This window comes from Lathamus discolor, chromosome 6, assembly GCF_037157495.1.
Source record: "Lathamus discolor isolate bLatDis1 chromosome 6, bLatDis1.hap1, whole genome shotgun sequence".
NCBI lineage: Eukaryota > Metazoa > Chordata > Aves > Psittaciformes > Psittacidae > Lathamus > Lathamus discolor.
Genome location: NC_088889.1, coordinates 20,516,751 through 20,543,922, shown reverse-complemented (window position 1 = coordinate 20,543,922; position 27,172 = coordinate 20,516,751). Strand labels below are relative to the sequence as shown.

General features: G+C 43.8%; 1 protein-coding gene across 1 annotated transcript in view; it reads right to left on the bottom strand.

Moving 5' to 3' along the window:
- Nucleotides 1-27,172, bottom strand: part of RHOJ (ras homolog family member J) — a 58,781-nt gene that overhangs the window by 7,908 nt on the left and 23,701 nt on the right. Inside the window, exon 2 of the mRNA XM_065683897.1 lies at nt 3,736-3,794. Within this exon, the coding sequence (XP_065539969.1) occupies nt 3,736-3,794 (59 nt within the window). The remainder of the gene's footprint in view (nt 1-3,735; nt 3,795-27,172) is intronic.

Here is a 27,172-nt window from a genome sequence, read left to right as displayed (position 1 = left end):
TCTGTACCAGCACTAGTTGCAGAAAAACACTAATGGATTATGTAAAAACAGTCTGCTCCAACCTTTTCTAAACAAAAAACCTTAATTATTTATTCTGAAAGGAAGTATGAGGCCAAATTTAGCTCTGTACCATTAAAAAGAAGTTCAAAGAAACATCCTGAACCACAAACAAAATGTTTTGTTTCGTCTAACTGAATGTTCATTTTCCCAAGCCCACCTCACCAGGAAAATTACCAGTTACAGCCTCCAGCCCCTCAACCATAGCTTTTGGGGTAAAGCCAGAGGACTCGTCAATTGACCTATGTCTTTCCAGCCTCGTAGAACTGGAAGAATGATTTACAAGACAAAAGGAACAAGACATCAGCAATACAGGCCATGAAGAAACAAAGTTGGTGGGAGGAGATTTATACAAGGCTCTGGAGATGACACCCAGCTTCCAGCAGATGAGTTAATAGAGGCAAAGTGGATGTAAAGATGATGGGATCAGTGGAGCAATTGTACTACGGAGACAGATGAATTTTATGGGGATGCTGTGGGCTAGGAAGACATGGCCTGATTATGGGGCGTTATTTTAACCCAGATCTTAAAATCTGATATTAAGTATGTTTATACCACAATCTACATGGGCTGATACTAGTGCTTGGAGAAGGTATTTCCTCTGCCTTCAGTTTAATTGCCGCAAATCACGTTCCTAAAGCAGCCACGAGGTGGCAGCAAGCCCTCGAGGAATAGTGATTTTTTTTTTTTCTTGGAAAGCTATTGGCTAACTATAACCAGTTTCAATATTCCAGGCGTGCGTATTTAGAGGGGCTGGAACTTACTGTACCATTTCAATTGCAAACTAAAAGCCCCAGGTGTCTGCCTGGCAGCGACAGCTACAGAAGAGTGCATTGAATTTTATTTGGCTTGCTCCTTTGTAGCCCCTAAAAAATAGTTTTTCAGGAGGAGCGTTCCTGATCTGTATTAGCAGCACAGAACATTATATAAACTGTAAGGAGGGACAGTCATGCATCACATAGCAGCGGTCTCACCTCCCATCAGGGCACATGGGGCTTGCATGGACGTGTTGAAGTGCAAGCACAAATGTGGTGGAGAAGAATTATCTGGGCTTCTGTACATGCCTGTGTCTGTGGACTGGCCTCCAAACCACATCAGACAAGGATTCAATTAGATACAAGCATCCAATCGCTGTACCTGCTCTCCAGGAGAAGGCTATAAAACCTTTTAATGGACCACTATGAGATATGGCGCATCAGGATCATTTCTCGTTGAGAGATGGTTGAAGTCAAGCAAATGAATAGTGTAAAAAAGGGACTGGACTCTGCATGGGTATGGGACATAACCAGAAGTGCTGCAGGTGGTGTTTGGGAATGGACCTGAGTCCTCATGGGCTTGGGCTGTAGATGATTATTGATTTGTTTCATGCTCTATTTTGCTGCCAGCTCCAGACCTTGGCCTTGCTGAATTACCTGACTGTGACTTGCCAGAGCTGAGGCACATTGACTGGTGTTGCTCCCTCCCCATTCTATCACTGCCATCAGCCTTGCAGTATTCAGGCCCAGAAAGTATAGCAGACTTTGCTTTATTTACGTTGCTGCCGTGATGGTCTCACATAGGCTCCCTACCATTGTCAGCCTGTTAAAGACCTGTTTTCTTCCTCCTAAAACTGTTTGTGCCAGGGATGCAGAAAACCAGATACCCCAGATCTGGGGTCTCTGCCAGTTCTCCCTTCAGGCTGACAAAGGGTCCTGCTGTAGGAGTACGTTTTCCAATTGTTATTTCATTAGCATATGTTTTATAGCATTGTAATGTCAAATGCTATTTTTGGCTATGACTTCACACTGATGCCTTTGCAAAGCCACACGACACAAGGAGGAGGGAGGAAACAACCCAGATGATCTGTTGTTATAGCCTGAGCATGTGGGAAGCATCGTCCCTTCAGCCTCCACGGAGATAGAGTCTGGTCATGAAGAAGTGATTCATGCTCTGAGTTTTGACTAGATGGCCACGTCCCCTGGCCCAGGGTCTGAAAGGGAAATGAGCCTGATGTGGTTCTTGGGGGCAGATGGTGTTCTGGCTAGTTTGAAGCAGGAGACGGCAAAATGACTCTGGATGGCGGGGGGAAGTTTGTCACTGATTAGTTTCTTCTGGCTAAGGAGGACAAATAAGAGGATGTGTCACTGAGGAAAAGGGTGGCAGGTGGAAGTGCCAGCCCTATGGGAAAAAAGCAGAAAAATTAAGGCACTAGGTAAAATCTGACTGAGAACTGAATATAAGACCATGTCTCATTTGGGAAGGCTTGCCATGAGGCTGGATCATGACAGACACTCCAAGCTCTGCATTTATGAGTGCAGAATACAAAATTGAATATGGCATAGGTGATTTACATCATATTGTGGGACTGGTTTTGGATCATCTGTTTCCATCATGTGGCTAGAAAGGATGAGTGGATGGTAAGTGACACCAAGCTAGCTATGAAGTGACCACTGCTGCCTAAACACATGTAATAAAAGGAATATTAAAAAAAAAAAAAGAAGAGATACCCAAAGCATAAAAGCCCCATTCCTGCTGCGTGCAGGTTTTTCTGGAAATGGCAGTTTGTCCTGATGGGGTTTTTGACCTCTGCATACTGCTGCGAAGTATTTTCTGTAGTACGTGGCCTTCCGAGACAGGAGGGTCTCCTTCTGCATTGTTTATGCATTTCATAGCAGTCAGTCATGGCCAAAAAAAGCACGGCCAAGAAGTGCTCCTGAAAGCGAAGCCATGCATGCAGGGCTCCTGGGTCCCAGGGAGTGAAGCAGGCTCCCAGATCTGCTTTCCTCTCCTGGTGCCTCCAGTTCCAGCTGTGACTGGAGGAGCTGGCGGATATGGGTTCCAACCTCCCCAGGCTGGGAGGGAGCTGGGACCTGGACCTACTCCCTTGCTTCTCTGTAGGTGATTTTCTGCAAGGTTTCTGTGCAGGCTGTGGTCATTTCTTTATTCTGTCTGTTGCTGGCATTTGGAGATAGGAGAGGAAAGTTTCACCATGAAAATACATTGCTCCCTGTACCCTCTTCTGCCCTTCTACTAGCAGACCAGGTGGTGAGAAACACTCTCCTCCTCTCCAGGGGGATGAAATGAGCCCACAGACCAGAGTTGCTCTGCAAACCTTTAGTGCAAGCACACTGTATCAGCCTGTGGACAGCAAAAACAGTTAAAGAATTATATATCTAAGTAAGCATGAGGTACAGACTCTCCTGTAATGGACCCTTGTCCTGGAAGGAAGATGTTGGGATGGATGCCAATCTGGCTGGGTCAAAAAAGTCAATAGGTGGTGACCAATAGGAAGGTACTCTATTGTATTAGGTTTCTAAGCTTGGAAATGGGGATTCTCTGTATCTTCAATGCCACCATGTGGTAAATGTAAGAAAATATTGACTGTACATGAAAGGTCATATTTGCAGTAAAAGTTGGCTATATAGGAGGCTGACCAGCCTCATCAGGCTGTAGTTTTTTTGCTTAGACAAAATTCAGTCTTAGGAATGAGTGCATTTGTGTGTGTTTTATTGCTGAACCAGAACAAAAGCTCAATGTAGAAAACAGAAAGGAGAAGGTCAGCAGTTCAGCCATTGTAACTCACAACTGATTGTTAGTATTTGTAAAAAACCCCAAACAGCATGAACAACAAATGCCAGTATATGGTAGTAACAAACAAACATGGGAAAGGAAAATGATAAATGTTTTGCACTAATTTACCTGCCCTGCAGTGTCATAAAGTCCCAGCAAGTGTTGTTGTCCTCCCACAGTCACAGTTACTGGAAGAGAGAGACAAGAGGTGTTGTTTATGCACAGTGGCCTCATTTTCCTGTGTTTTAATCATAAAATGCCAATAGCCCCTTGTGCTAGGCACATTAGCACGTGTCTTGCAATGTGCACACTAAACCAAGCACATCTATTCAACCCAAATTGAAGGCAATCTAAAGTCATAACAAAAGCAAATCCTTCATTCCAATCTTTTATTTCTCCACAGAAACCCAAGAGCAATGAGCTGCACACTGCTACTATCAGGAACTCAGACTGGGGGACTTTTGCTTCTGTCTCTGCAGCCACCAGCTGAGCCCCATGAAGTGCTAGGACTTGAAAACACAGAATTCCTACCTCCTCACCATGAGCATTGGGGTAGGTTTGTCATGGATCATTGAGAGGGGTTTAGGGTTGTTTTATTTATTCCAGTCTGTGCAGTGATGAAGCATTCAGCAGCTGTTGATGTTTCGTGGGTCTCAGTAGAGATATGCTGCCTCTTCGGGCAAGCTGTCCTGTGTCATGCAACTGCAGGTGAAGCGGCAGTGCTTAATGTGGGGCTCTGTGGTGAATGCTTCAAAGGGCAAGGAGGAAGAGGAGCACCAATATTTTGGGGGATCTTGGGAGCAGATTCTGCTGCAAATGAAGGAAAACACGGCTTTGTTTATTGATCACACTCAGCATGTTTATGCCTTTTCTAGAATTCCCTTTGAACTTCGGTTTGAGCCCGTTGGCATTGATGAAAATGTTTTCTCATTACCTTTGGATGAACCCCAGTATTAGGGTTATTTTGTGTAAAGGATATGATCTGTGTTAACAGCTTTTAGTTACCAGTTAATCTGCTTGAATCATTACTACTCAGCTGGAAAGAAAGGGGGAAAGGGGGCGAACTGTTAGTCAACAGGAAGATTTTAAACATTCACCAGGAAGGTTGCTCATAATAATGGTATTCTTGCAGCCCATGGAGCTTTTTGTAAGCATGAGGGCAAACAGCTGGAATGAACACAGAACTATGGCTGGGGGGGGGGGGGGGGCTTATTGGCTGATCACAACCTGCAATTAATGAGGGCTGGGAAAGATTAATAGAGGAGGCTTGAAAATATCACACAGGTGTTTGCTGGCTTTTTCGTAAAGTGATGAGGCTTTTGTGGGAGAAAAGCACTGCAGCTCATGGAAGTTAATAGCTCCTGCACCGGGGAGCGACATTCTGCTTGAAATCTCTTAGACCTGAAGTCTCTGCCAGTGTGGCTGGACAGACTGATTATTCAGCAGCTTCACCTGCTTGCAAAGCAACTTGGTAATTTTGCTAGCATATAAACAGAACAAAATTGACATCCTGAAAGTACAGAGGCTCAGCAAGGACCAGACGTGCTGATGAGAGCAGGATGGGCTGCACTCACCTGCTGCTGGGGCTGCCTTTTAATGTGATGGGGAAAGGGAAGATGGGAAAGGGGCTGAGAGCACTCATCCTGCTCCTCAGTTCAGGAAGTAGCTTTTACACAGTGCAGCTCCTAAGAAAACTCAAAACAGGGCTAGCTGTTGAGCATGGATGTCCATGGGTGCACAGGGAAGCCCAGGAGATAATTACCACGGTGGGGAGATGGGTACCAACTCAGACAGGAGACAGTCCAGATGCCCCATCACCTTCCTTCAACCTGACTTTACTCTGCTTGAGGACCAAGTGTTGGAAGTTATACCCTTCAGCTGAAGGCAGTTTTCCAGCTGTGGTGTGTTAGCCATGCAAAGCGGGATGCTCATAGGACAGCTGTGTGGCCATGGGGTGCATGGAGGTGCAGGTGATCGAAAGTGTCTGACAAACACGAAGAGACATCTGCCATATGTCGGTACTGACACAGTTACGCAGCTCTGCCTCTCATGCTGGCTAACCCTGAGCACAGGCAAACTGATCTGGGTCCTGCTTACAAAGATGAGCTCAGGTCTTTAGAGCTTTACAGACTTAAAAGTCAAACTGAAATTTACTCTGCCCAGGCTTGGATTGCTGTGAAGCTTTCCTAGCCCATCTCTTGGTGGCATCTGTCTGACAGAGCTAGACTGGCAAAATGCCCTGATGCAGATACAAATCGCTGTCTTGTTCCAGTAGTTCATGTGGTTTGGAGATAAGCTGTTTGCATAGAGGTCCAATCTGTCTCTGGTGTGCTATGCTTTGCCAGAAGGATATGCTGCAACAGCTCCTAAACTATTATCTGCGCTCTGTGCTCCATGAGGTCATGATGGATATTTTGCAACAGGTCTGTAGAGCCACGCACTGAACAGTTATTGATTTTGCAGTTTAGTTTGGCTCCTGGTGACCTCTGGGAAATGCTGTGCGGGAGTAAAGAGGTTGTTGGTATTGTACCATTACTCTTCACAAACAAAAGGGCTAAGAAGGGCAGTTTTTTGATAAATATACCCTGAGTCTACCTAGCTTGCACATCACATTTTAATTCTCCCTACAGCATCCTGCCTCTTACAGGTCCTGCAGTGAATTTCTGTGTGGTACCAGTCATATCTTTTTTCTTTTTCATTTTCTTGCTTTCTCTTTCTTTTTTCTCTTTTCTCTTTCTTTCACTTTCTCTTCCCCTCCATCAACCTTTATATTTTCTTTCTTATTGTCAATTATTCTAATCTGTTTCATCATGAGAAAATATCCTTCATGTCCACATCACCTCCCTAAGTTTACAGCCATCACCCCAGAAAAACTATCTTGTTGGCTAAACTTCAGCAACAGGCAAACTGCTGTCTTTGGATTCCTGACTCTGAAGCAGTGGGGACCAAATGGCTCACACTGGCATTTCAAATAGTCACTGGCTCTTGAAACAGCAATGTCTAGATTAATGTATCGGTGCTGAAACTTCCACTACTTTCCTGCAAGAAAAACAGATGTCAATTTAAATATTTCTTGCCTGTGAGAACATCATGGTATTTTTATACTGAGAATTTATCAGTCCTTCTCTGCTGGGCTAACGGCCGTGTTCAGTGTGTCCTCTTGGTAGGTCATATTTATGAGCAGAGATTGCTCTGCTAGATTTGTAGGCCTTACACTTGGCTTTATCCTAGTTTACCTTTATTTACTCTATTACCATCTTTTCCTGTTCTTTCTGTGGCCAACCCAATGGAGAGCCAACACAGAATTCCATTCCAGTGTTAGGTGTAATGCAGGCTTCTTCACAGGCTTGCGAACTCAGCTTTATGAACAGCCTTGAAGTAACAAGATAAATATGAACTCTCCTTGCCATTTACTGGCTATATTAATATATTGATTACTCACAGAAACAGTATGGCCTTTAACACTGAGCACAGTGGGGACTGCAATAAAGCATGGCTGAATGCTTGCCCAGTCCTGGTTCTCATTTGGCCTCAGTCTGGGTTGCAGCAGATGATGCGACAGGGCAGGCGTTTTTCCTCCTTTCACTGGGTGATTTTAACCAAGTGCAGGATGTGTAAAACACTGCTTCTAAAATGTTGGTTAGATCAAAAATTAGCTGGGTATTGCTTACTCAAGTTTGAGTAACTATTTTGGGTCTCCTCCAGGGCTTCGTCACAGGTCTGTGTGCCTGGAGGGTTTGCTAATAGTCTTCAACACAGGCCTCTGAAACGCGCTTTCTCACTTGGAGGCTACAGCAGAAAGGCAAGGTGTTAGATGGAGTTATTGTGTGGGCTGGATCTGGTGTGTGGACCATCAACTGGTCTGAACTGGGAGTTTTATTTCTGAATAAGTAGTTTGTGTTCCTGGGGACAATGCAACAGTTTTTGTTGATGTTCTTGCTGCCCACGTTGCCCCAGATCCACCTATCAATGGTCACTTGTTGCCAAACTCTTCCCCTGTTGTGTTTCATTTGCTCACAACAAAGTCCTGGTGACTTTGTGGGACTGAACTTAATGCATGGAGGAGCCCTTCAGCCACACAACAGCAATGTTCATTGTCTGCATTGACAGAAAGGGGACATAAATTATCTGCTGCCCTCCCAGAGTCTGTTGATTAATAGCGCAAACCCCCACATAAGTCTTTGGTACGACACCAAACAAGGATGCAACAGCTCTGATGCTCTTATCTGTGGTACAAGAGAGTGGATGTGCCCACCATGGAGTATTTTTCTATGACTGTGAAGAAACGCTTGCAGAACTAAATGGCTAGCTGGAATAGACACAATAGCTTAGGCAGTGTCTAATATGATACTGCATGTGAGAAGTCATCTATTTACTCCAGTGTCTTCCTGCCAATAAATTCAGGTCCAGCTGCTTTGGAGAGGGATGCCAGGAGCCTGACAGGGAGCAGAGATAGTAGCACCTGCCTGGCTGGGAAGGCTTTCTCATAATTTTTTGGTAAATTAGTCTGTGACAAGCCTCAAACTTTCACAAGGTTCTTCATCTGCCTTTTTCAGCAAGCTCTGAGTATTAAGTTTGTGCATTTCTCTGTTCACTAAGATTATCTGTACCAGATGCATGTTACTGACCATAGATTAATGGGTCAGGGTTTTGTTGCTTTAAGTTGACCTAATTTTTCATTTCTAGATAGAAAGGTCTTTACATGTGTGACTTATAGATTTCCTTTCCCTTCCAAAGGTGCTTGTTCATGCAGGCCTCACCCAAGAAGTATCGGTACTGTTTTAAACTCTTGGCTTCATCTTGTGCCCAGTTTCACAATGCTACTTCAAAACGAACTCCTTTGCTCCTGCATGTATTTGTTGAGTGAAGCTCTACACGAAATTGTAACTGGATCTGATCAATGTGCTAAATACACATCAGATACTAAGGAGGGAGGATAGCAATGAGAAACAAGCTAAGCAATATTTTTGTCTTCAGTATACATATGCACACACACATTTTAGATATAAAATACACAGATATAAGCATATTTCAGTTTTTTAGTTGAACATAATTTTCAATTGTAAGGTAAAATATTTTGCTTTAACTTGGGGCACCTGAATCATGCCCAGGACATTTGGAAAAGGGAAGGATTCAAAATCCCAAAGGAACATAGACTTTATTGGCAAAATAATAGGTGAACTTCTCCATATGCAGTGGCAAGGACTGGAACCACAGTCAGCTTGTAGGACTAGAGCACCTCACAGGCAGGTGAGAACTGAATCTCCTTCTCCTTAGTTCTTGCAGCAAATAAACTGATACGCCTCCTTCCTTGTGAATATGCCCTAAAACTGCCACAGCACCAACCTATGAAATCAGCACATTTACATCAATGCCAGAACCATTCATTCCCAGTTTCCTCTGTGTTCTTTACCAAAATTATTGTCAAGTAATTAATGTAAAGAATTAATTCAAATAAAATGGGCAGGTATCTAAGTAACTGAACTGAAATTACATATCATAGGCTTTAAGAAGCAACATCTTTGAATAGTCCACAGAAAGCCAAAGTAAATGTGGAAAGTGAATTCTTATAGCACCTTCTAAGTGTTTCAGGTGCATGTATGAATCCTATTTTGAGCTGTACCTGTGTTAAGAAATGTCTTTCTTTTACTGATTCAGAGGTAGGGCTGCCAGGGGTTAATCTTTCACAAGCTGCTTTAGTTTTGGTTGTGTCAATGTGTGGGAAACTTTATTTTAGCTGCTGTAGACCAGCCTTCAGGAGATGTTACATTACAGCAGCTCGAGCTGGGAACACTGGAAATCTGCAAATGAAAGCCCTGGGGATGCTACGGTCTGGCAGCCACCAAAGGAAGCCTGTTGAAAAAAGAGTAAGACCTTAATGTCATGAATGACATCTCCTAATCATTGAGGCCAGGAATGACAATCAACTCAGCTGAGCTTTAATGACTGCTTACGACTTTATCTAGAAGGTGTTGCAAAAAAACGTGTTGCAGCAACTTTTCCTTCGAAATATTCCTTTTGCTTTGACTGAATGCAAGGATACAACATTTTGTGGCAAACACACCCAGCGCAGATAAGAGCTGGTGTTACAGGACCCTTGGCTCACTCAGGGTCTGCCTGTGACTCAGGACTGGGCTATTCTTCACTTCCACATGTAAGGGTCATCTCCAGGAAATTGAGTCACACGTTGCTCATGGCAAGTTCCCTCATTTCCTCCTTCATGGCAAACAAGATCTGAGTACAGCCAAATTGATTTTCTACTTCAGACTTATCATGCAGCTTAACTATATTCTTTCTGAAAGGAAAATCAAACCCATGCTATTTAGACCTGAAATTGGCCTAAATACCACACTTTAGATGTAAATTATGTTAGGTGCCTTTAATTGCTTCTGTAATCATCTACCACTAGCTTGTACGGGCCTCTGAGGGACAGCATTTTTTTAAGAAGGGCTCTGAGTAAACCTCACCATTTTCTGTCACCTCGTCAATGGATGAGGTCTATGTTCTGCTGAGCAAATACTTTTGCCCATCTGATATTTACAATATCTGAAAAATATTTCCAGTCTGCTCCCTGCAGTGGGAGGACAGAGAGGCCTCCAGGGCTGGGATTCAACTGATTTCACTCAGTATAGCTCTTGGTCTAATGAGGTGGTGAGCAATTCGCTGCTTTGTCTTCAGGCCACAGACAGTTAGTGATTTTAAAGCCAGATAAGATTCATAGCATCATTTATTCTGCTCTAAATAGCTTATCTAGTGTCTTCCTACAAGGCATATTTTCTTATTCTTATATCATTCCTGTAGCCCCTTCCCAAATTCTTTTTGAAGCAGCCAGTATGACTAGACAGTGTGGTCTAGCAATGGTTTCATTAACAATCTAGCCAGAGGTAACATGACTTCCCTATTTCTACCTGTCACCCCTCAATGGCTGATCTAAAACTTGCATTGGTTGATTATCCTTGTTATTTAATGAGTCTTGCAGTACTTTATGATTTTCTTAAGGCCAAAGTCAAGTCATTCTTGGCTTTTGTGTTTGTACGTCTTTTTATTACATTCTTTTTAACTCCGTGGTTTTATGGAAAATCTGAAGACTGTAGCTCAAATGCCCACTCAAGGCATTTCACAAAAGGGGAGGAAAACAGTCGTGCACATGAAATGCTTCTATGGTATGGAAGTTAATGCTGAAGACCTTTGGAATTGACTATGCAGAAGCAAGCTTTTCAGGGACTTCTGGAAGCATCAGCAAAGCAATATCTAAACACTTTTCAGTGTTTTCTTTCCAAGCATCTCTCCACTGCCTCAAGGGATTGCTTTTCACCTTGGACTAATTTCTTGCACATGGCATGGGGCACCCTGTTCCCCCCTCCCCTCTGCCTTGTCCTCATGGGTTTGAGGATTCCAGTGGAATTGGTGGGAAATTGCCCAACCCAGACGCACAATGGAGCTGCACTGTGGAAGCAGGCTAACACCAAATGATAGCTCTGTTGTCTCATTCTACAACAGGAATAGATTCATTTAGGCAGTGTCATCCTATCGGAAGATACGTGGCTTGTACTGTGTGGTTTTTTAAAATCTTAAGAGGAAAAAGGCTGCAGATTTTCACAGCTGGATATTTGCTATGCAGAGACAGAACACAGAAGAGATGTACCAGTACCCAATCATTTTTATTCAAGCAGCTGATATGAAATCCTGTTAATCTTTCAAAATGCATTGAAAAGTCAGACTTCAGCATTGGCTAGCTTAGATGACAAAGAACAACACAAAAGCAGTGGAGGTTGATTAGGAAGATCAAGCAGAATGAATCTGGTCCAGAAATGGATGAAATAAAATGGAAATTCCCAAAGCATTGAGAAGAAGCACAACACTAAAACATGAGCCAGCTTCTTCCCAGTCTGGGACATTACTTATTTATAGACAGCATGAATGAGGTTGATTTATTGGAATCATTGACCTCATTGTTTGTAAAATCAGCACTGGAGGATTCCCCCTGCATCTCAATGAGTTATTGCTTTGCTAATCAATCTTTGAGCAAAGTCAGCTTCACTGATACCAGAGCCCAAGGAACCTGGGGATTTCTGTTTGCAAGAGAAGCTGTGCCCAGTTTCTCCAGTAGTACAGCCCTGAGGGACCTCTTGGGACCTCAGCGTTGTGTAAAGCTGTGCTAGATGGAAAAGGCTAACATGATTATAGTGCCCAGGGAATTGAAGAACAATTGACATTGTGTCTAAGAGGGTGGTTTGTTAGATCTCATTTTGTCTTGAACAGAGAGCTGCGCACTGCAGCAGACTGGGAGGTGCTTCCTGCTCACTGTGCACCATCAGCTGTCCAATGAAAGGCAGCTCTGCTCCTGAGTTAGAAACTAATAATAACTGCCTAGGTAAATGCACTAAATTCGCAGGCTAATAAACTTTGATGTGTGCATTTCAGTGATACTCTAATTGAGGGTCTTTTTGCTCTTTATTGAAAGTAATAGCACTAAATCCAATCAAATATTAGACAGAGGAACAAATGTAGTATTAAAGAATATACATAGATAGAATCTGAACATATTATTATTATGATTGTTCCTAAACAGTGAAGACTACTAGATATCTTCTTAACCCTCATGGAGGGGAAGTGTCCTTCCTGAGACCATGTCATTGTCTGTGGCACTGAGATGGATAAAAGGAACAAAAATTTTGGCTATGACTGCAGTACAAGCCTATACAAAAAGTGGAAGGCAGCATGCAGATTTTTTTTCTATACTCAAGTCTCTATTGAATATTTTGAAGCTCCCATCACCATAAAGCAGTATCTAGGAATATCTTTATGATTCAAGTCAATAGCAAAGGTGATAGAGCTCTGAGATTTTTAAAGAGTAACTCATAATTGGAGTAATCTTATTAGTATTTTAGCTACCTATGCTGACCTGACCTGCAAAAGACCAGATACTATGGCATTTTATGTGTATTTTAATACAGATGAAGTCAGTCAAGACTCTAAATCAACTGCTTACTGAAACCTAAATGTGAAGGATGTATTTGGAGTCTTAAAATTGATGCTGAGATCATAGTAAACAGAACAGGGAGTGTGAATTTTACTCCAAGGAGAAACAGTGGGAATAAAGGGAGCCTTTGACTGTTTGCCTAGCTCCTCTCTCCTGTCCGCGTAAGGCAGAAGACTCAACTCAAGTTGACTCAAGACTAACTCAACTGAGTGCTGAGAAAAAGACTATCTCCGAAGCTATGTCAAGCATCTCACTATCAAGGGAACACGAGAATTGGTAAATAGCATCAAAATAAATGGAAGATTAGGGGCAGAATGGACAAATTTTACTGAAATATATCCAGGCAATATACAAGGTGCTTTCCAGAGCATGGGAGGACAAGGCTTTCTGTATGGTTGGAATGAATCAAAGCAGCTTTCCACTACTCTCACTGCTCAAGGATCAAAACTAGGATTTTTTGCCTGGAAGAGAGAAAGAAAGCAGTCTGGAGAGGCAGTGCTGCCCAGCAGCACTGGCTCTTTACTGTAACAGTGTCTTCCTAAAAAAATGGTGATCTGCTTTGGTCTGGATTAGATGGCAATGGGAAGAAATACTGCTGATGGAAGGACACAAAATCTCTGCTCTGCAGTGGATAGGTTGTCCTCACTGTGGGCTGGATTTTCAGATGATGGCGTATCACATTGACGGAGGTCCCAGGTTCTTGGTGAAAAAGAGATTTCAACAAAAGCATTTTAATCTTCAGTAGCTACACCTTTAGTGGATTGAATTCTTTGAGGATTTTGAGGCCAACAAATTCGGGAGGTTTCATTTCCGGCATTCCTGAAGAGTTCATGGCTAAGAATGGCCAAAGGCAGATAGTCTATGCTGGCCATGCTGGTTCTCAGAATTGCCTCACATTAATCAGTGTTGGCAATTTTGGTAGGACAGACAAGGAATGAGGGGTACAGAACTAAGGTTGACCTGTCCTGGATGCTGGGTCAGGGCAGGGGAGACATGTTACCCCAGCAGTGTCACTAGTACTACAGCTTGCAGTGTGCTATGGCATATCCTACTGCTGCCAGATGTGATTCAGGGGAAAAATGGTTTCTCTATTTGCCAACTTTTCTATTTTGTCTTCAAATAAAAAAATCCCCCCAAACCCCCCAAAACTAACCCAAACAAACAACAGATGCCAAAGCTAGAATGGAAGTAAAATGTATCTATAGCATACACAGAAGGGGACAGGAGTGTGTCTTCCATAAAAACCTGGTATTAGAGGAAATACCATAGATGTGCAGGAATATAAACCAGAAAGCAGCAACTAGCTTGGCTGCTGTTTTTGAAGAGCCTTAATTCCCTATCCCTTACATTCAGGTGCCAGGCAAGCTGACCAAATCTGCCCTGAGCTAGCTGCTGTGGTTAGTGATGGGCCAAGGGGTTTTGGGTGCTGCATTTGGGCATAGATCGGCAGGGTACATGTGTGTGTTTGTGTGTGTGCCAGGTGCTGCCCTGTGCATTTGAGCAAGGCACTTGCAGGAGGACTTGAGAGCAAAACAGTGCTTCGGTCACCATTCCAGGTTTATGGTATTGCAACTTAAAATAGCATCTGATCTGATCTAGCTGTGAACCGCTGGGGTAGTGGCACAATTGGCACACTGAATTGAATCTAGCTGTCTCCAGTGTATTGCATTGCATGACATGCTAAGGCAAGTGCAAGAGTTCAGGAGCATTTGGTTTGCTCAAACTGCAGCACTTCCATAGCTGACATTTTACATATCACTAATCTTGTTTGGGGCAAGAGAAAGATTAAATGACATTTTAAGGCTTCTTCCAACACCAGACTCTCTGATGGTTTGTCTGCATCTTGTTTAAGTTTGACCTTAATGCTGGCTTCTCCTGTGCATTTTTCCCTGAGAAGCATTGCCTGAAAGGGCTTGAAAACAAAGTACCTGTTCCTGAACCAAAGGAGGACCATGGCAGAAACTCTGGTTTTCATTTCCCAGAAACAGAATTGGGCCCATTGTACTTAGCACCTGGACCAAACTTCAGCTACTATTTACTCCACAGCTTGCAGAGATTAGCCGAACATTTGTGCAGCAGCTCTAAACCTATATGACTTAGGAAGCAGAAATGTTAAATACCATAGACAAAAATCTTGGAAACATTTAAACTTCCTGATAAGAAAATCTGAAGTACCATAAAGGTTTTAAATGCTGTTAATGCTTTCTCTACATCCTGCTGAGAAGCCTTCCACTTTCCTTTCCAGCATAGCCCCTGCAGACAATGAGGTGATTGTAATCTTGGAAAAGCAGCAGATGCAGATGGATGAAATGCCTGGTCTTAACCCTCTGTGTGTGTGCACGTGAAAGGGAGAGGTGAGTGCAAACCCGAGCATAGGATACCCTTATCCTTTGCTCAAGCATGATTGTGCTCATGGGGAGCAGAGCGTGATCCAGCCTCCATGATCTAAGAAGGGCACTTCCTACCACTAGGGATGATTTGGAGGCCTTTTCAGCACACACTGGCTCTTGCAGGAGAGCAAGAGGCTGCAATTTGGCTGCAGCCCAGCCAATGGGCTGGATGTACAGAAGAGGTGCTGAAGTGCCTGCTTGAGCTGAGGCCAGAGGATTTTTTCATTTGGACAGAAAAAATAAATCCAAATTCCTCTATAGAGCTGGTCAGGGATTTTCAGTTAGGAAAATCTACAGAATCAGAAGTTTCCATGAGAAGCTGTCGCTTTCAACAGAAGAGTTCGGACGTTTCCCCTGGGAGAAGTGAAGTGAAATGATGTGAAATAAGTGACCCTGATCTGAACTGTTCCCTTTATTGAAAATACCTGAACCAGTTTATGTAAAGCTGTTTTCCTGCAGTAAGGGTAATGCATGCTGTGAGTGGTGACTCCTGACCTGGGAGGAGTAACCCCTGAGGGGAATCCAGCCAGCCAGACCCAGGATGCTATGGGCATCACGGCATCTGGTGACTTGCTCAGCAACGGGCAATGCAGCCTAGTCGGGGAGTAAAACACAAATACCTGGATCTGGGCTGTCAGCTGCCATGGAATGATTTTCAAAATGGCAAAACAAGGTCGATGCATTAAACATAAGGCTTGCATGGGACGATGTGACCACCGCATTGATTTAAAAGTTCTGAAGTGAAACTGATGAGTTTTTCTAGAACAGCATTTATTTACAATTTTTATTGCAGAATGTTTGCTCTTAAGAAAATTTTATAATTATTAGCCATTCATTCTTATGTATAATGAAATTTAATTCTGGAATGTGTAGCTTTTCCAAGAGACAGAAATTTGTGGCTGGGTTTCTGCTCTAGCCAAAGCTCTTTAAACTTCTGACTCTTAGGTTAGTATTAATTAATTTAACTTTCAACCTTTTTAATGTTAATCATTCCATGATTGAATACATTTTTTGAATCATAGAATCATAGAACAGTTAGGGTTGGAGAGGACCTTAAGATCGTCTAGTTCCAACCCCCCTGCCATGGGCAGGGGCACCTCACACAAAGCCATGCCACCCAAGGCTTCATCCAACCTGGTCTTGAACACTGCCAGGGATGGAGCATTCACAACTTCCCTGGGCAACCCATTCCAGTGCCTCACCACCCTTACAGTAAAGAACTTCTTTATATCAAATCTAAACTTTCCCTGTTTGAGTTTTAACCCATTACCCCTTGTCCTGAATTAAATCACTTGTTTCAATCTGGCTGAGTTTTAAGGAATGTCTTGCATTCCCTGTTAGCTGTAACTCCATTTAGACTTAATTTACCTTTGAAAAGATTTATTAGGTTTCATTCACCTTTTCTTTCACCTTGTGAACATCTGAGGCAGCTCTGCTGAGCTCAGAAGAATTACTTTTGGTTGCGAGAAACATCAATCATAATGTCTTGTAGCTGGGAAAAAAAGTGAACTGATTTTGAAACAAGCAGTGTGTATTTTTATGTAAATTGCTCTTAAAATGTTTTGATCTTAAAAAGCAATAGTCACTGGTTGCGGAAGAGCAGAAATTTGTGATAAAATGAGTATTCTTATATCATTTGCTTTTTTCCCTTAAGCAAGAAAGTAACATAGTCAGCAAAATACGGTATAGCAGCATGTACCTCAATTAAAAAAATCGAAATATTAACCAAAATGAAATTGGGAATCTCTGCAAATTATTTTTTCATCTGACAAAAATATTTATTTTCCACCTAGCTTTACTTAAGGCTGTATTTTCTTAATGATTGATCAGTATATGCAGCTCTTTAGAAGAGGCATTTTGAGAGACCATTTTAAACATCATGCCTGGTATTTTTCTCTATTTCACACTGCACTCCCGAGAGCTGAGCAGTTATTTCCCCCTTGTTTTCTGGAGCTTTAATCTGCACTAAAAAATGTTGACACACTTCTTCAGCTACATGAAAGTGCCGCTAATGGAGATCACATCTACCTTCAGAGGAAAGGGACTTTAAAGAAAAATCACAGAACATCGCAGATAAAGGCAGAACGAATCAAGGTAGAAAATCCACAGCTACTTCCCGCAAATGATTCGCAAGTATGATGTGAATTGTACCTTTGATTTGAGTTACTGGTAAGCACAGTGAACGGATTTTAAGCAGCATATTTTACATGATCAGACACATGAAAAACCTTGTTTTTAAGGAAGACATTGTTCTCCGCTTCTATTTTTATAATGGCAACACCTCAGGTTATGACTCCATTGTATTAGGCTGGTGAAAACAGGCAGACAGAGGCCAGCCTGGCCCTGCAGAGCAAACATGCCAACAATGAAGGTGGAGAGAGAAAATTTCCTGTTTCACAGCAAGAGAAACAAGGTGCACAGAGGGGATACTGCTCTCTGGGACCATGCAGGGAAGCCGGGGTACAAAACCCCAAGCTTTAGTTTGCAGCTTCATCTCAAAACCAAGGAGTCTTAGGGTTTGGCCATTGTTGCAGACAGCTCATCCCAGTGGGTGATGCTCAGAGCCTGACCATCATGTCCTGCTCAAGCTGGTGGGACAATCAGGGGTCCTCTTCTTTTGCAGGTACAGGGAGCTGCAGAGAACAGAGCATGTTGCCCTTGTGCACTTTTGGAAAGCAAGATTCCCTGTAATATTTTATTTGAGCTGATTTTCCTGACAAGAAGATTAGAATGGTTAAACATTGCTGCTGCTGGAAATTGATTTTGAGCATCAGCAAGGCAAGTGCTTGCCTTGGCCACAGCTGCCTGGCAAAGATTGTTTCATGGGATGTTGCTGAGTTTCCAGGCATGCTGTAATTTTCCAATGATTTTTAATGAAACAGTGCTGATGCTTTTATAACAGGCACCTTGGGGTCTTGCACTGACTTTGTCCTGAGCCAGACTATCAGATATCGTTTTTTCTTGGTTCCTGCCCTTTCAGAGTTATGTGTCTGACAGATGCCCAGAAATTTATTCAGAAAGTACATCCATAAAGAAACCAGACTGCCAGATAAAGCAAAACAGATATTAACTCAGACACCTCTAAGCTCAGCTGAGGTGGGCTCTTACACATGGAAAAAAGCTGAGTTGTGGAAAATATTTTTTCTTGTACGTTATTGGCAGTTTAAAAGAGTTTTGAACATTTTTGCCCATTCTCATAGCAACAAATTAAGAAAACACCCAGAAACCTTCAACTCTCTGCTTTGGTGCCACAAAACCAGAGTGAACAAGGCAGCATGCATAATTTCAAACCAAAAGTCCAGCAAAGATGGCAAAGGTCACACCAATCTATAAGAAGGGCAAGAAGGAGGACCCGGGTAATTATAGACCGGTCAGCCTTACCTCCATCCCTGGAAAGATGATGGAACAACTTATTCTTGACTCCATCACTAGGCATATCAAGGATGAGGGGGTCATTAAGAACAGCCAACATGGTTTTATGAGGGGGAAGTCATGTATGACCAACCTTATAGCCTTCTATGAGGAAGTGACTAGGTGGAGGGATGATGGTAGAGCGGTAGATGTGGTTTTTCTTGATTTCAGTAAGGCATTTGATACTGTCTCCCACAGCATCCTCATAGATAAGCTGAGGAAGTGTGGGCTTGACGATCAAGTAGTGAGGTGGATCGAGAACTGGTTGAAAGGAAGAAGGCAGAGAGTTGTGGTCAATGGCGCAGAATCTAGCTGGAGGTCTGTGACTAGTGGAGTTCCTCAGGGGTCGGTGCTGGGACCGGTGCTGTTTAATATTTTCATCAATGACCTGGATGAGGGAACTGAGTGCACCCTCAGCAAGTTTGCTGACGACACAAAACTGGGAGGAGTGGCTGACACACCAGAGGACTGTGCTGCCATTCAGCGAGACCTGGACAGGCTGGAGAGTTGGGCGGGGAGAAACTTGATGAAATTTAACAAGGGCAAGTGTAGAGTCTTGCATCTGGGGAAGAACAACCCCATGTACCAGTACAGGTTGGGGGTTGACCTGCTGGAAAGTAGTGAACGAGAAAGGGACCTGGGGGTCCTGGTGGATAGGAGGATGACCATGAGCCAGCAATGTGCTCTTGTGGCCAAGAAGGCAAATGGCATCTTAGGGTGCATTAGAAAGGGAGTGGTTAGTAGGTCAAGAGAGGTTCTCCTCCCCCTCTACTCAGCCTTGGTGAGGCCGCATCTGGAATATTGCGTCCAGTTCTGGGCCCCTCTGTTCAAGAAGGACAGGGAATTGCTTGAAGGAGTCCAGCGCAGAGCCACAAAGATGATTAAGGGAGTGGAACATCTCCCTTATGAGGAGAGGCTGAGGGAGCTGGGTCTCTTTAGCTTGGAGAAGAGGAGACTGAGGGGTGACCTCATCAATGTTTACAAATATGTGAAGGGTAGGTGTCAGGATGATGGAGCTAGGCTTTTTTCAGTGATATCCAGTGATAGGACAAGGGGCAATGGGTGTAAACTGGAACATAGGAAGTTCCACGTTAACATCAGGAAGAACTTCTTTACTGTAAGAGTGACAGAGCACTGGAACAGGCTGCCCAGGGGGGTTGTGGAGTCTCCTACACTGGAGATATTCAAGGCCCGCCTGGACAAGTTCCTGTGTGATGTACTGTAGGTTACCCTGCTCTTGCAGGGGGGTTGGACTAGATGATCTTTTTAGGTCCCTTCCAACCCTTGGGATTCTGTGAAGGGCAGCAGCAAACCGGGTTGGCTAGTGTCTGGGCACATGCAAATCCATGTGGTCATTAACTACAGAAGCAGATGAGCACTCTGTTACCTGACTTTGAATGTCCCCATGGTAAAAGCAGGTCAAGAAAAGGCAAGTAAAAGCAAGGTGAGAGATTTTTGGGTGCATTTAGCCATTTTGTGCCACACCTCTCACTGATGCTAGTGGGCATGAGCAAGCACTGTGGGGTCAAGTACTGGTTTAACAGAGTCACAAGGGAAGAAGCTCATGGCTGCATGGGTTATAGCGGTGCCAAGGCTCTTCTGTACAAACCCTAGGCTTGATTTTGGAGACCTTTGCTGCTGTCACAGACTGGCACAATTCAGGATATCTTCGTGGCTGCTTTCAAACCCACCCATATAAGGAAAGCTGCCACTGAGCTGCATCAGGAGAGAAATGCAAGGGGGAGGTTGATGCTGGTTTTAAACCCTGTCTGACGCTGTCTGCATGAGTTGGAGGGAGCACACTGTATGTCTGGGATGTGTAAAACTGTCTGCCCAGCTGCCTGCTAGTGTTCTGATGCACTGTGGTGCTCTGGTCTGCAATTAGTGACCACATCATGTGTCAATTACGGCTTGTGGCAAAACAAAGTGGAAGGAAAGAGGAAGCAAGTGCGTACCACAAAGGTTTGTCCAAAAGCCCAAAGAAACTGCTGCAAGTTAAAGAAAAGCCTAAGTTTTGTTTCAATTGCTGATAAGTTTAGTACTTTGAGCAAAGCACCTTTTCTCTTTTCCTTCTGTTTGTTCTTGTTTCATCCCAGCATTTGTCACAGGAGGAAGGGTAAAAGGTTTTTACTCTCTTTAGGTACATTATACTCACTTATTTTTACTTCTTCTTTGACCTCAGGGTTATCCACAGCTCCCCCATCAAAAAAGCGCCAGGACAAAACCAATGCATAGTCAACAGCCAATGTGTAGATACCCATCATACTACCTACGTGTTGGCTGTTGATTTTATGGAACCAGGAAGGGAGCAGGTGCAAGGAAAAGGTTGTGCAATCGTGATGATGTGGGAACCAGGAGCAGGAGGGTGGGGAAGGTGCTGCTTGGTGCATTTACTCCAGTCTCAGCCTCTCAACTTCTCCACTGTCTGTGCCACTGCCCCTCTGCCAGCTCTCACAGCAGCCCAACAAAAGGCTCCCCATCAGCCAGAGCCCCTCTGTGGGTCATAAACAGTCTCTGCCTGTACTCGAACTGACCCAGTACTGCTGGACAATGAGCACTTTACATAGCCCTTTCAAGAGGCCTCCAGGGAGTGTAGACAAGAGAGGACCCTTTCCTAGTGCAGCTTGCCAACAGCAAGTTCTGTGTGTGCATACACAACATTTGCTTTTGCGTGCGTGCTCCTTTGCCAAGTGACATTTTCCATGGATGCTGGCTGAGATCAGTCTGCACCTGCACATGTGTGTGCAACCAAGGCTGCGATTAGCTCTTTTGTTTGAACAACCGTGATTTCAGCTCTGTTTTATTTTTTATTCTTTTTGCCCATATGCTTACAGCTCCTGTTTCTAAGAATTTGTTCTCCTGCATATACCAAAGGCCCTGTAATGCAAAGGGAAATGATATTGACCAGCTACCCCACTTAGACACACACGTCTAGAGTGCCAGATAGGGTCCACCCAAGGGTACTGAGGGAGCTGATGGAAGTGCTCACCGAGTCACTTTCAATCATTTATCAGCAGTCCTGGCTGACTGGGAAGGTCCCAGTTGACTGGAAGTGAGCAAATGTGATGCCCATCTACAGGAAGTGCCAGAATGAGGATTTGGGGAACTACAGGCCTGTCAGCCTGCCATCCATGCCAGAGGAGGTTGAAGCAAATCACCTTGAGTGCCATCATGCAGCATGTACAAGAAAACCAGGTGATCAGGTCCAGTTTATAAAAACACTTGACTAGCCTAATCTCTTTCTATGACAATGTGACCTGCTTAGTGGATGAGGGAAAGGCTGTGCATTTTGTATACCTAGACCTTAGTAAAGCCTTTGACACCGTTTCCCACAGTATTCTACTGCAGAAACTGGTTTATGGCTTGAACAGGTGTGTTCTTCACTGGCTAAAAAACTGGTTGTATGGCAGAGCCGAAAGAGCTGTGGTGAATGGAGTTAAATCCAGTTGGCAGCTGGTCACAAGTGGTGTTCCCCAGGGCTCTGTGCTGGGAGCTGGGGATGCTGATTGATGGCTACCCGAACATGAACCAGCTTGAGCCCAGGCAGCCAAAAAGGCCAACAGCACCCTGCCTGTATCAGCAATAGTGTGGCCAGCAGAACCACGTCAGTGATCATCCACCTGTACTGGGCACTGGGGCTGCCACACCTCGAATCCTGTGTTCAGTTCTGGGCCTCTTACCGGAAGACACTGAGGTCCTAGAACATGTCCAAAGAAGGGCAGTGAAGCTGATGAAGGGTCTAGAACACAAGTCCTATAATGAACAGCTGAGGGAACTGGGCCGGTTTAACCTTATTGATCTCTACAACTGTGTGAAAGGAGGTTGTAGTGAGGTGGGGATCAGTCTTTTCTCCCAAGCAACAAGTGACAGGACAAGAGAAAATGGCGTCAAGCTGGACCAAGGAAGGTTTAGACTGGATATTAGGGAAAATGTCTTCACTGAAAGGATTGTCAGTCGTTGGAACAGGTTGCCCAGGGAAGTAGTGGAGTTGCCATCCCTGTAGGTACTTAAAAGGCATGAAGATGCGGTGCTTACTTAGGGACATCGTTTACTGGTGGACTTGGCAGTACTGGGTTAACTGTTGCACTGGATGATCTTAAAGGTCTTTTCCAACCTATGTGATTCTATAATTCTATTATTACATTAACACTAAGAATACTCACAGAGAGCAGGGCTTTCTTTGGCTTGACACACATACTTTTTACATCAGACCGACAGGGTTGAATTTCATTTTGCTGTGGTTCTTAGAGGGATGCTAGGGCAAATGGTCAGCTCTTTCAGTGAATATAAATATGGAAAGATTAAAACACTTTCTGGTCTTCCTGGAGAATGATCATGTAGATACAGAAGTCTGGGAGTGACTTCCTGGACTGTTTCATCCTTGGAGTCAACTAAGATTGGAGATAGAGGTGTCCATGTAAGGTAATTGATTGGCTGTTGAAATATGTAAGGATTAGGGATGTTTTGTAAATCAGAACCAGGATTTGGAGGAGAACGGAAAAGAGAGCACAGGTAGGATTGCAGCCTTCTTGCAATGCAGAATTTCCCTCTACCAGCTGCTGTAACTGCACCATATGACATTGCTTTAAAATTAGTGCAAGAAGCATGAATCACAAGCAGCGGTGGAAATCCTTCTGCCCCAACCCAAAGGAGGCAGCAGCCATGGGGCAGAGGTATGCAACGTAGCAGCATGGCATGGCAGCAGGATGGATGAAGCTGTCTCACTAGCTGAGACGCACAGTGCTATTTTTGGCAATTGAACTGTGCGGTCAGCGGTGAATCTGGTCTGATGCAGACTGGCACACTGCACTGCTGAGGCTCATATGGCAAACACTGCTGCTTGGTGTATATTCTTGAATTGTTTCTCTCTTGCCATGCCTCTGACTTTGTTAGCTGTTTTTAATTCTCTCTCTTTTATGCATATAGTGAAATGTCTGCAATGCTGTGCTGCCTGTACCACTGGGAAGGAACAAAACTTTGCTGTAGATACTGAAATATTGGCATACATCCTACCATCCTAAAAAGTTATGCCGCAGTTCAGCCTAGACAGCAGAAGCCTGCTGCTACTCTGTGTCTGGACAGGCCGGTAAGTTATTCTGGTTGTGGTTTCTACACACTTTATTTTTAGGAAGCTCCCATTGTGGTGCTTTTACCCCTGCCTAATGTAAAAGGGTAAGCCACCTCTAATCTGGTTATTAGAGCATCATCCAGCTCCACAGGCCAATGAAGAGTCAAAAGCACATTTAATACCTGAACCTTGCTGCTGGCCCCTGACTGTGGCTGGTGCTTGCAGGGAATCCAAAGCAGCTGCGCAGAGAGGAGCTCTGATGTGTCTGTGCAAAAGGCAGGCAAGGGCCAGAGGCCAACTGTTTCTCTGAGTCGGTGGCATTTCTTCCAGGAATTTCGCTGCATCGTGACTCAAAGGTCATCTTTCTCTTGGCCAGGGAAAGATGCTGACCCTGATCCCACCACCGCTCTGGGGTACTTGCTCAAAGGCATTGATCTTATGATGTGGGTATAGAGAGGGAGGGGGGATTATTTCCAGTTCAAAACATTACCAGGAAAGGTCTGATAGGTCCCTTCTAAGGAGGTTTCTCCTTAAATGCTGGTGTCTCATTTCCCCCCATCAAATTCCCCACAGGGTCATCATGACCATTAATCTTGCTCTGGTGGTTCACGCCGCCCTGGCCTGCACCCCTCCCCACTGGGGAGAGACTTCCTGCGTCTGATTCAGTGCTGCACTGGGACCAGAGCGAGCAGATGGAAACAGAAATGGACTCGGCTCATGAATCGCATCCTCCCTGTGCACATTGACATGGAGCAAAGTTCTGCCCTGCTCCACTATGCCACGCTTATCTATGTGTTGCACACTTACACCGCAGCATTCCAGGCTTTTTCAACAACTGCTGCTCCAGGCTGGCTTGCAGCACGGAGGCTTGTGTTTAGGGAATGGCAGGCTAACTTCCAGCACAGGGATCTGTAGGACTCATATTACAGTGCTTAGGAAATACCCATAAAATATCAGCTCATTACACACACTTGGTAATGGAGGTACATCAACAATGAGTCAGATTTGCTGTTTGTCATTGCAGCTCACAGTTGAAGCACTGTGAATAACTGCGTGGCTTCCTTGGCTGCGTTGTGTACAACAGGGAGAGGAAAACACGGGGGTGGTTAATGTGCTTATGGCTTTGTTTAAAGCAGTTCACTTAAAGCAATGAATCTTCTGAAGTGCCTCCGACCAACAAGGTGCCTGGAGCACCAAAACTAACTCAGTGGATGAATGCTGAAATCTTTCCCTGTGTCTTGTGCTGGCTTTTCATGATATGTTCCTTTAAATAAGTAACAATTGCCTAAGAAATTTCCTTTTGAGTGGAAGTCTGTGAGTGTGAGTGTTGTATCTGAAAGGTGAAACCAGCTAATTTTCTCTAAAGATAGACAAAGGAGGAGTTTTAGGTGTTTTTTTTGAGAATACTGAACTGAATAAAATGGGGGGGGGGGGGGAGAGAAGGGGAGGAGGAAAGGAAGCCTGTTTTAAATCAGTTCTCAGTTCTGTTGAGAGTGGCAGGTAGTGCAGTTTCTTTTATCCACACCTCAGAAGGAAGGAAGAACACCTTTTAGTCCTGGGTGGAAGATGTACTATTTTTTCCCCCTCCTGTGGCACAGCCTATGGGTGCAGTCCAAATCCAGTTAATTGTCAAACTGCTTCTATGGGCATAAACTGTTCATAGGAAGGTTATTAATACATAGGGACTTGTAAAGAGCTGATACTTGTACTGACAGGAGAATTAAAAGACAGGGGAACATATCTGACAGGCACATGCTTTCCTTGCACAAGACTGAAGAGATGACAGCATTTATCCAAGCGGATATGGCGCTTTTGTCTCTAGATTCACATGTTTACACTACAGTCTTTGCAGTTGCATGACTGGCCATGTTGTGCTATCTGTAAAAATATCTTTTGTCCCTTTAAATGTCACTTACCATCAAATCAGAGAAAAACTTAGAAACCAGTGTTGACATTCATACAAACAGATCCAAAAAAGATTTTGGGAAGGTTCCACTGATAAAAACTTTGGCCTTAATTTTGCAGTTGGATGTGTGTGGGTAGATGTCTGCGTTCCTGCAGAGCATCTCTGACTGCTGGGAGAGGACACGTGTGGTTTGAAGTCAGATATTTGCCTTGCTTTTTTTTTTGCTGGAAAGCATCTTAGTGAGGGCTTTTGAAAGGCGGTCAGACAACTGAAGAGCAAAAAGCCACCAGTTCTCACTGGGAACTGTACTTCGTAAGTGTCTTGGGCTTTTTGGAAACTCTAACATTGCTTTATTATTCAAGGAGTATTGCCTAAATATAATATTCCATTTTTCTCCCAAACATTTACACTCTTCCACTGCACTAAATCCTACCTTGTTACTAATCATGAGATCCAGAATTTTACCAGCAAGTATTCATGTAAGCCCCTAATCTTCAACCAACTAGACACCAACCAGAAGGAAGATTAGCCTTGCATGAAAATACATCGAAATCCATAGGGTTTGCATAGGTGTGTTGCATATGCAGTGAAATCTTGGAGGATGCAGAATTGAATAAATGATCTAAAAATAAAATCATGTTTAACTGAGTCTTGATTTTCTCTCAAATCTTTTTAATGGCAAACCAGGTATTAAAATAATATTTGACGCTTAGTTTCAGATATTAGGACCTGTGGTGTGTGTCTACACCCAAGCTTTTCCTTGGCAGTAATGAGAACTGAGTCAACACAGTTTCTATGAGGTCTGTGACAGTGAGTTTTAAGTGAGAACACAGCACTTCTATCTTTCTTAAAGATGCTGCTACTAGAAAATGCCCTAGAAGTTTGTCCTGCCAAAGAGGCTGTTTGTCCTTCTGTCAGTGATACATGTAGGAGCTGTGCTCTCAAGAGGCGTCTGTGCCGAAAAGATTTCTTCCCTTCTAGGCTTTCCAAGGTCATGCTTCAACACGAGACTTGAAAATCTTAAATGTCAGCAAACAGTTGGACAATCTGTTAAGCACACTCGGAATCTAAGTAAATTGCCTTTTTTTTTCCATCGCTGTGTGAGCTTAAAAGTGTAGAGAAATTCCACCAACTTTGCTACCAAATTTCGTGTAGCCCGCTCTTCTGTTGTAGTGACTTTTGCATATATGCCCAGAGCACTCAGCCTATCTCTCTGGTTACATTTGCCATTCTTTGGTGTTTTCAGCATTTCAGAAGTCCCTCTTGGGTTGAATCCTAGTGAGTTAATGGAAAAGTCCTGTTGACTGTATTGGAAGCAGGAACTGGCTTTTAAGACTCTTCCTAATCTGAATTTAGATGCTGACTGTGATTCACAGCATACGCAACTAGAAGGGTAATAACAACCCAGTAATGAGGGTTAACTGTCACTCTTAAAAGTGAAATCAGTGTGCAAAGTAGATATGTGTGCACACCCCCTCTGTACTCCATTATCCACTGGTTTCTGAGATCCTTCTTTAGGATAGTAATGGCACTTTGCCAAGAAGGCTCAAGAGCTGTCACTTCGAATATAAAAAAGAAAAAAAAAATCCTAAGCTTATTAGATGGTTTAAACTGGTGTTTAAGGTCAACCAAAGCAGAAGAAAATGCTCAGTTGGTGTTCAGTCCTGTTGATAAATTACAGCAGCTTCAAACGCGTTAAGTACAAGTCTGATATGTGGTGATGCCCCTTCTGTGGCTATATAGAAATCACCTCTCAAGTAGCACATGGCTAGTGTGATCCAACACCAAATGACAGGCGAAGTTTAGGG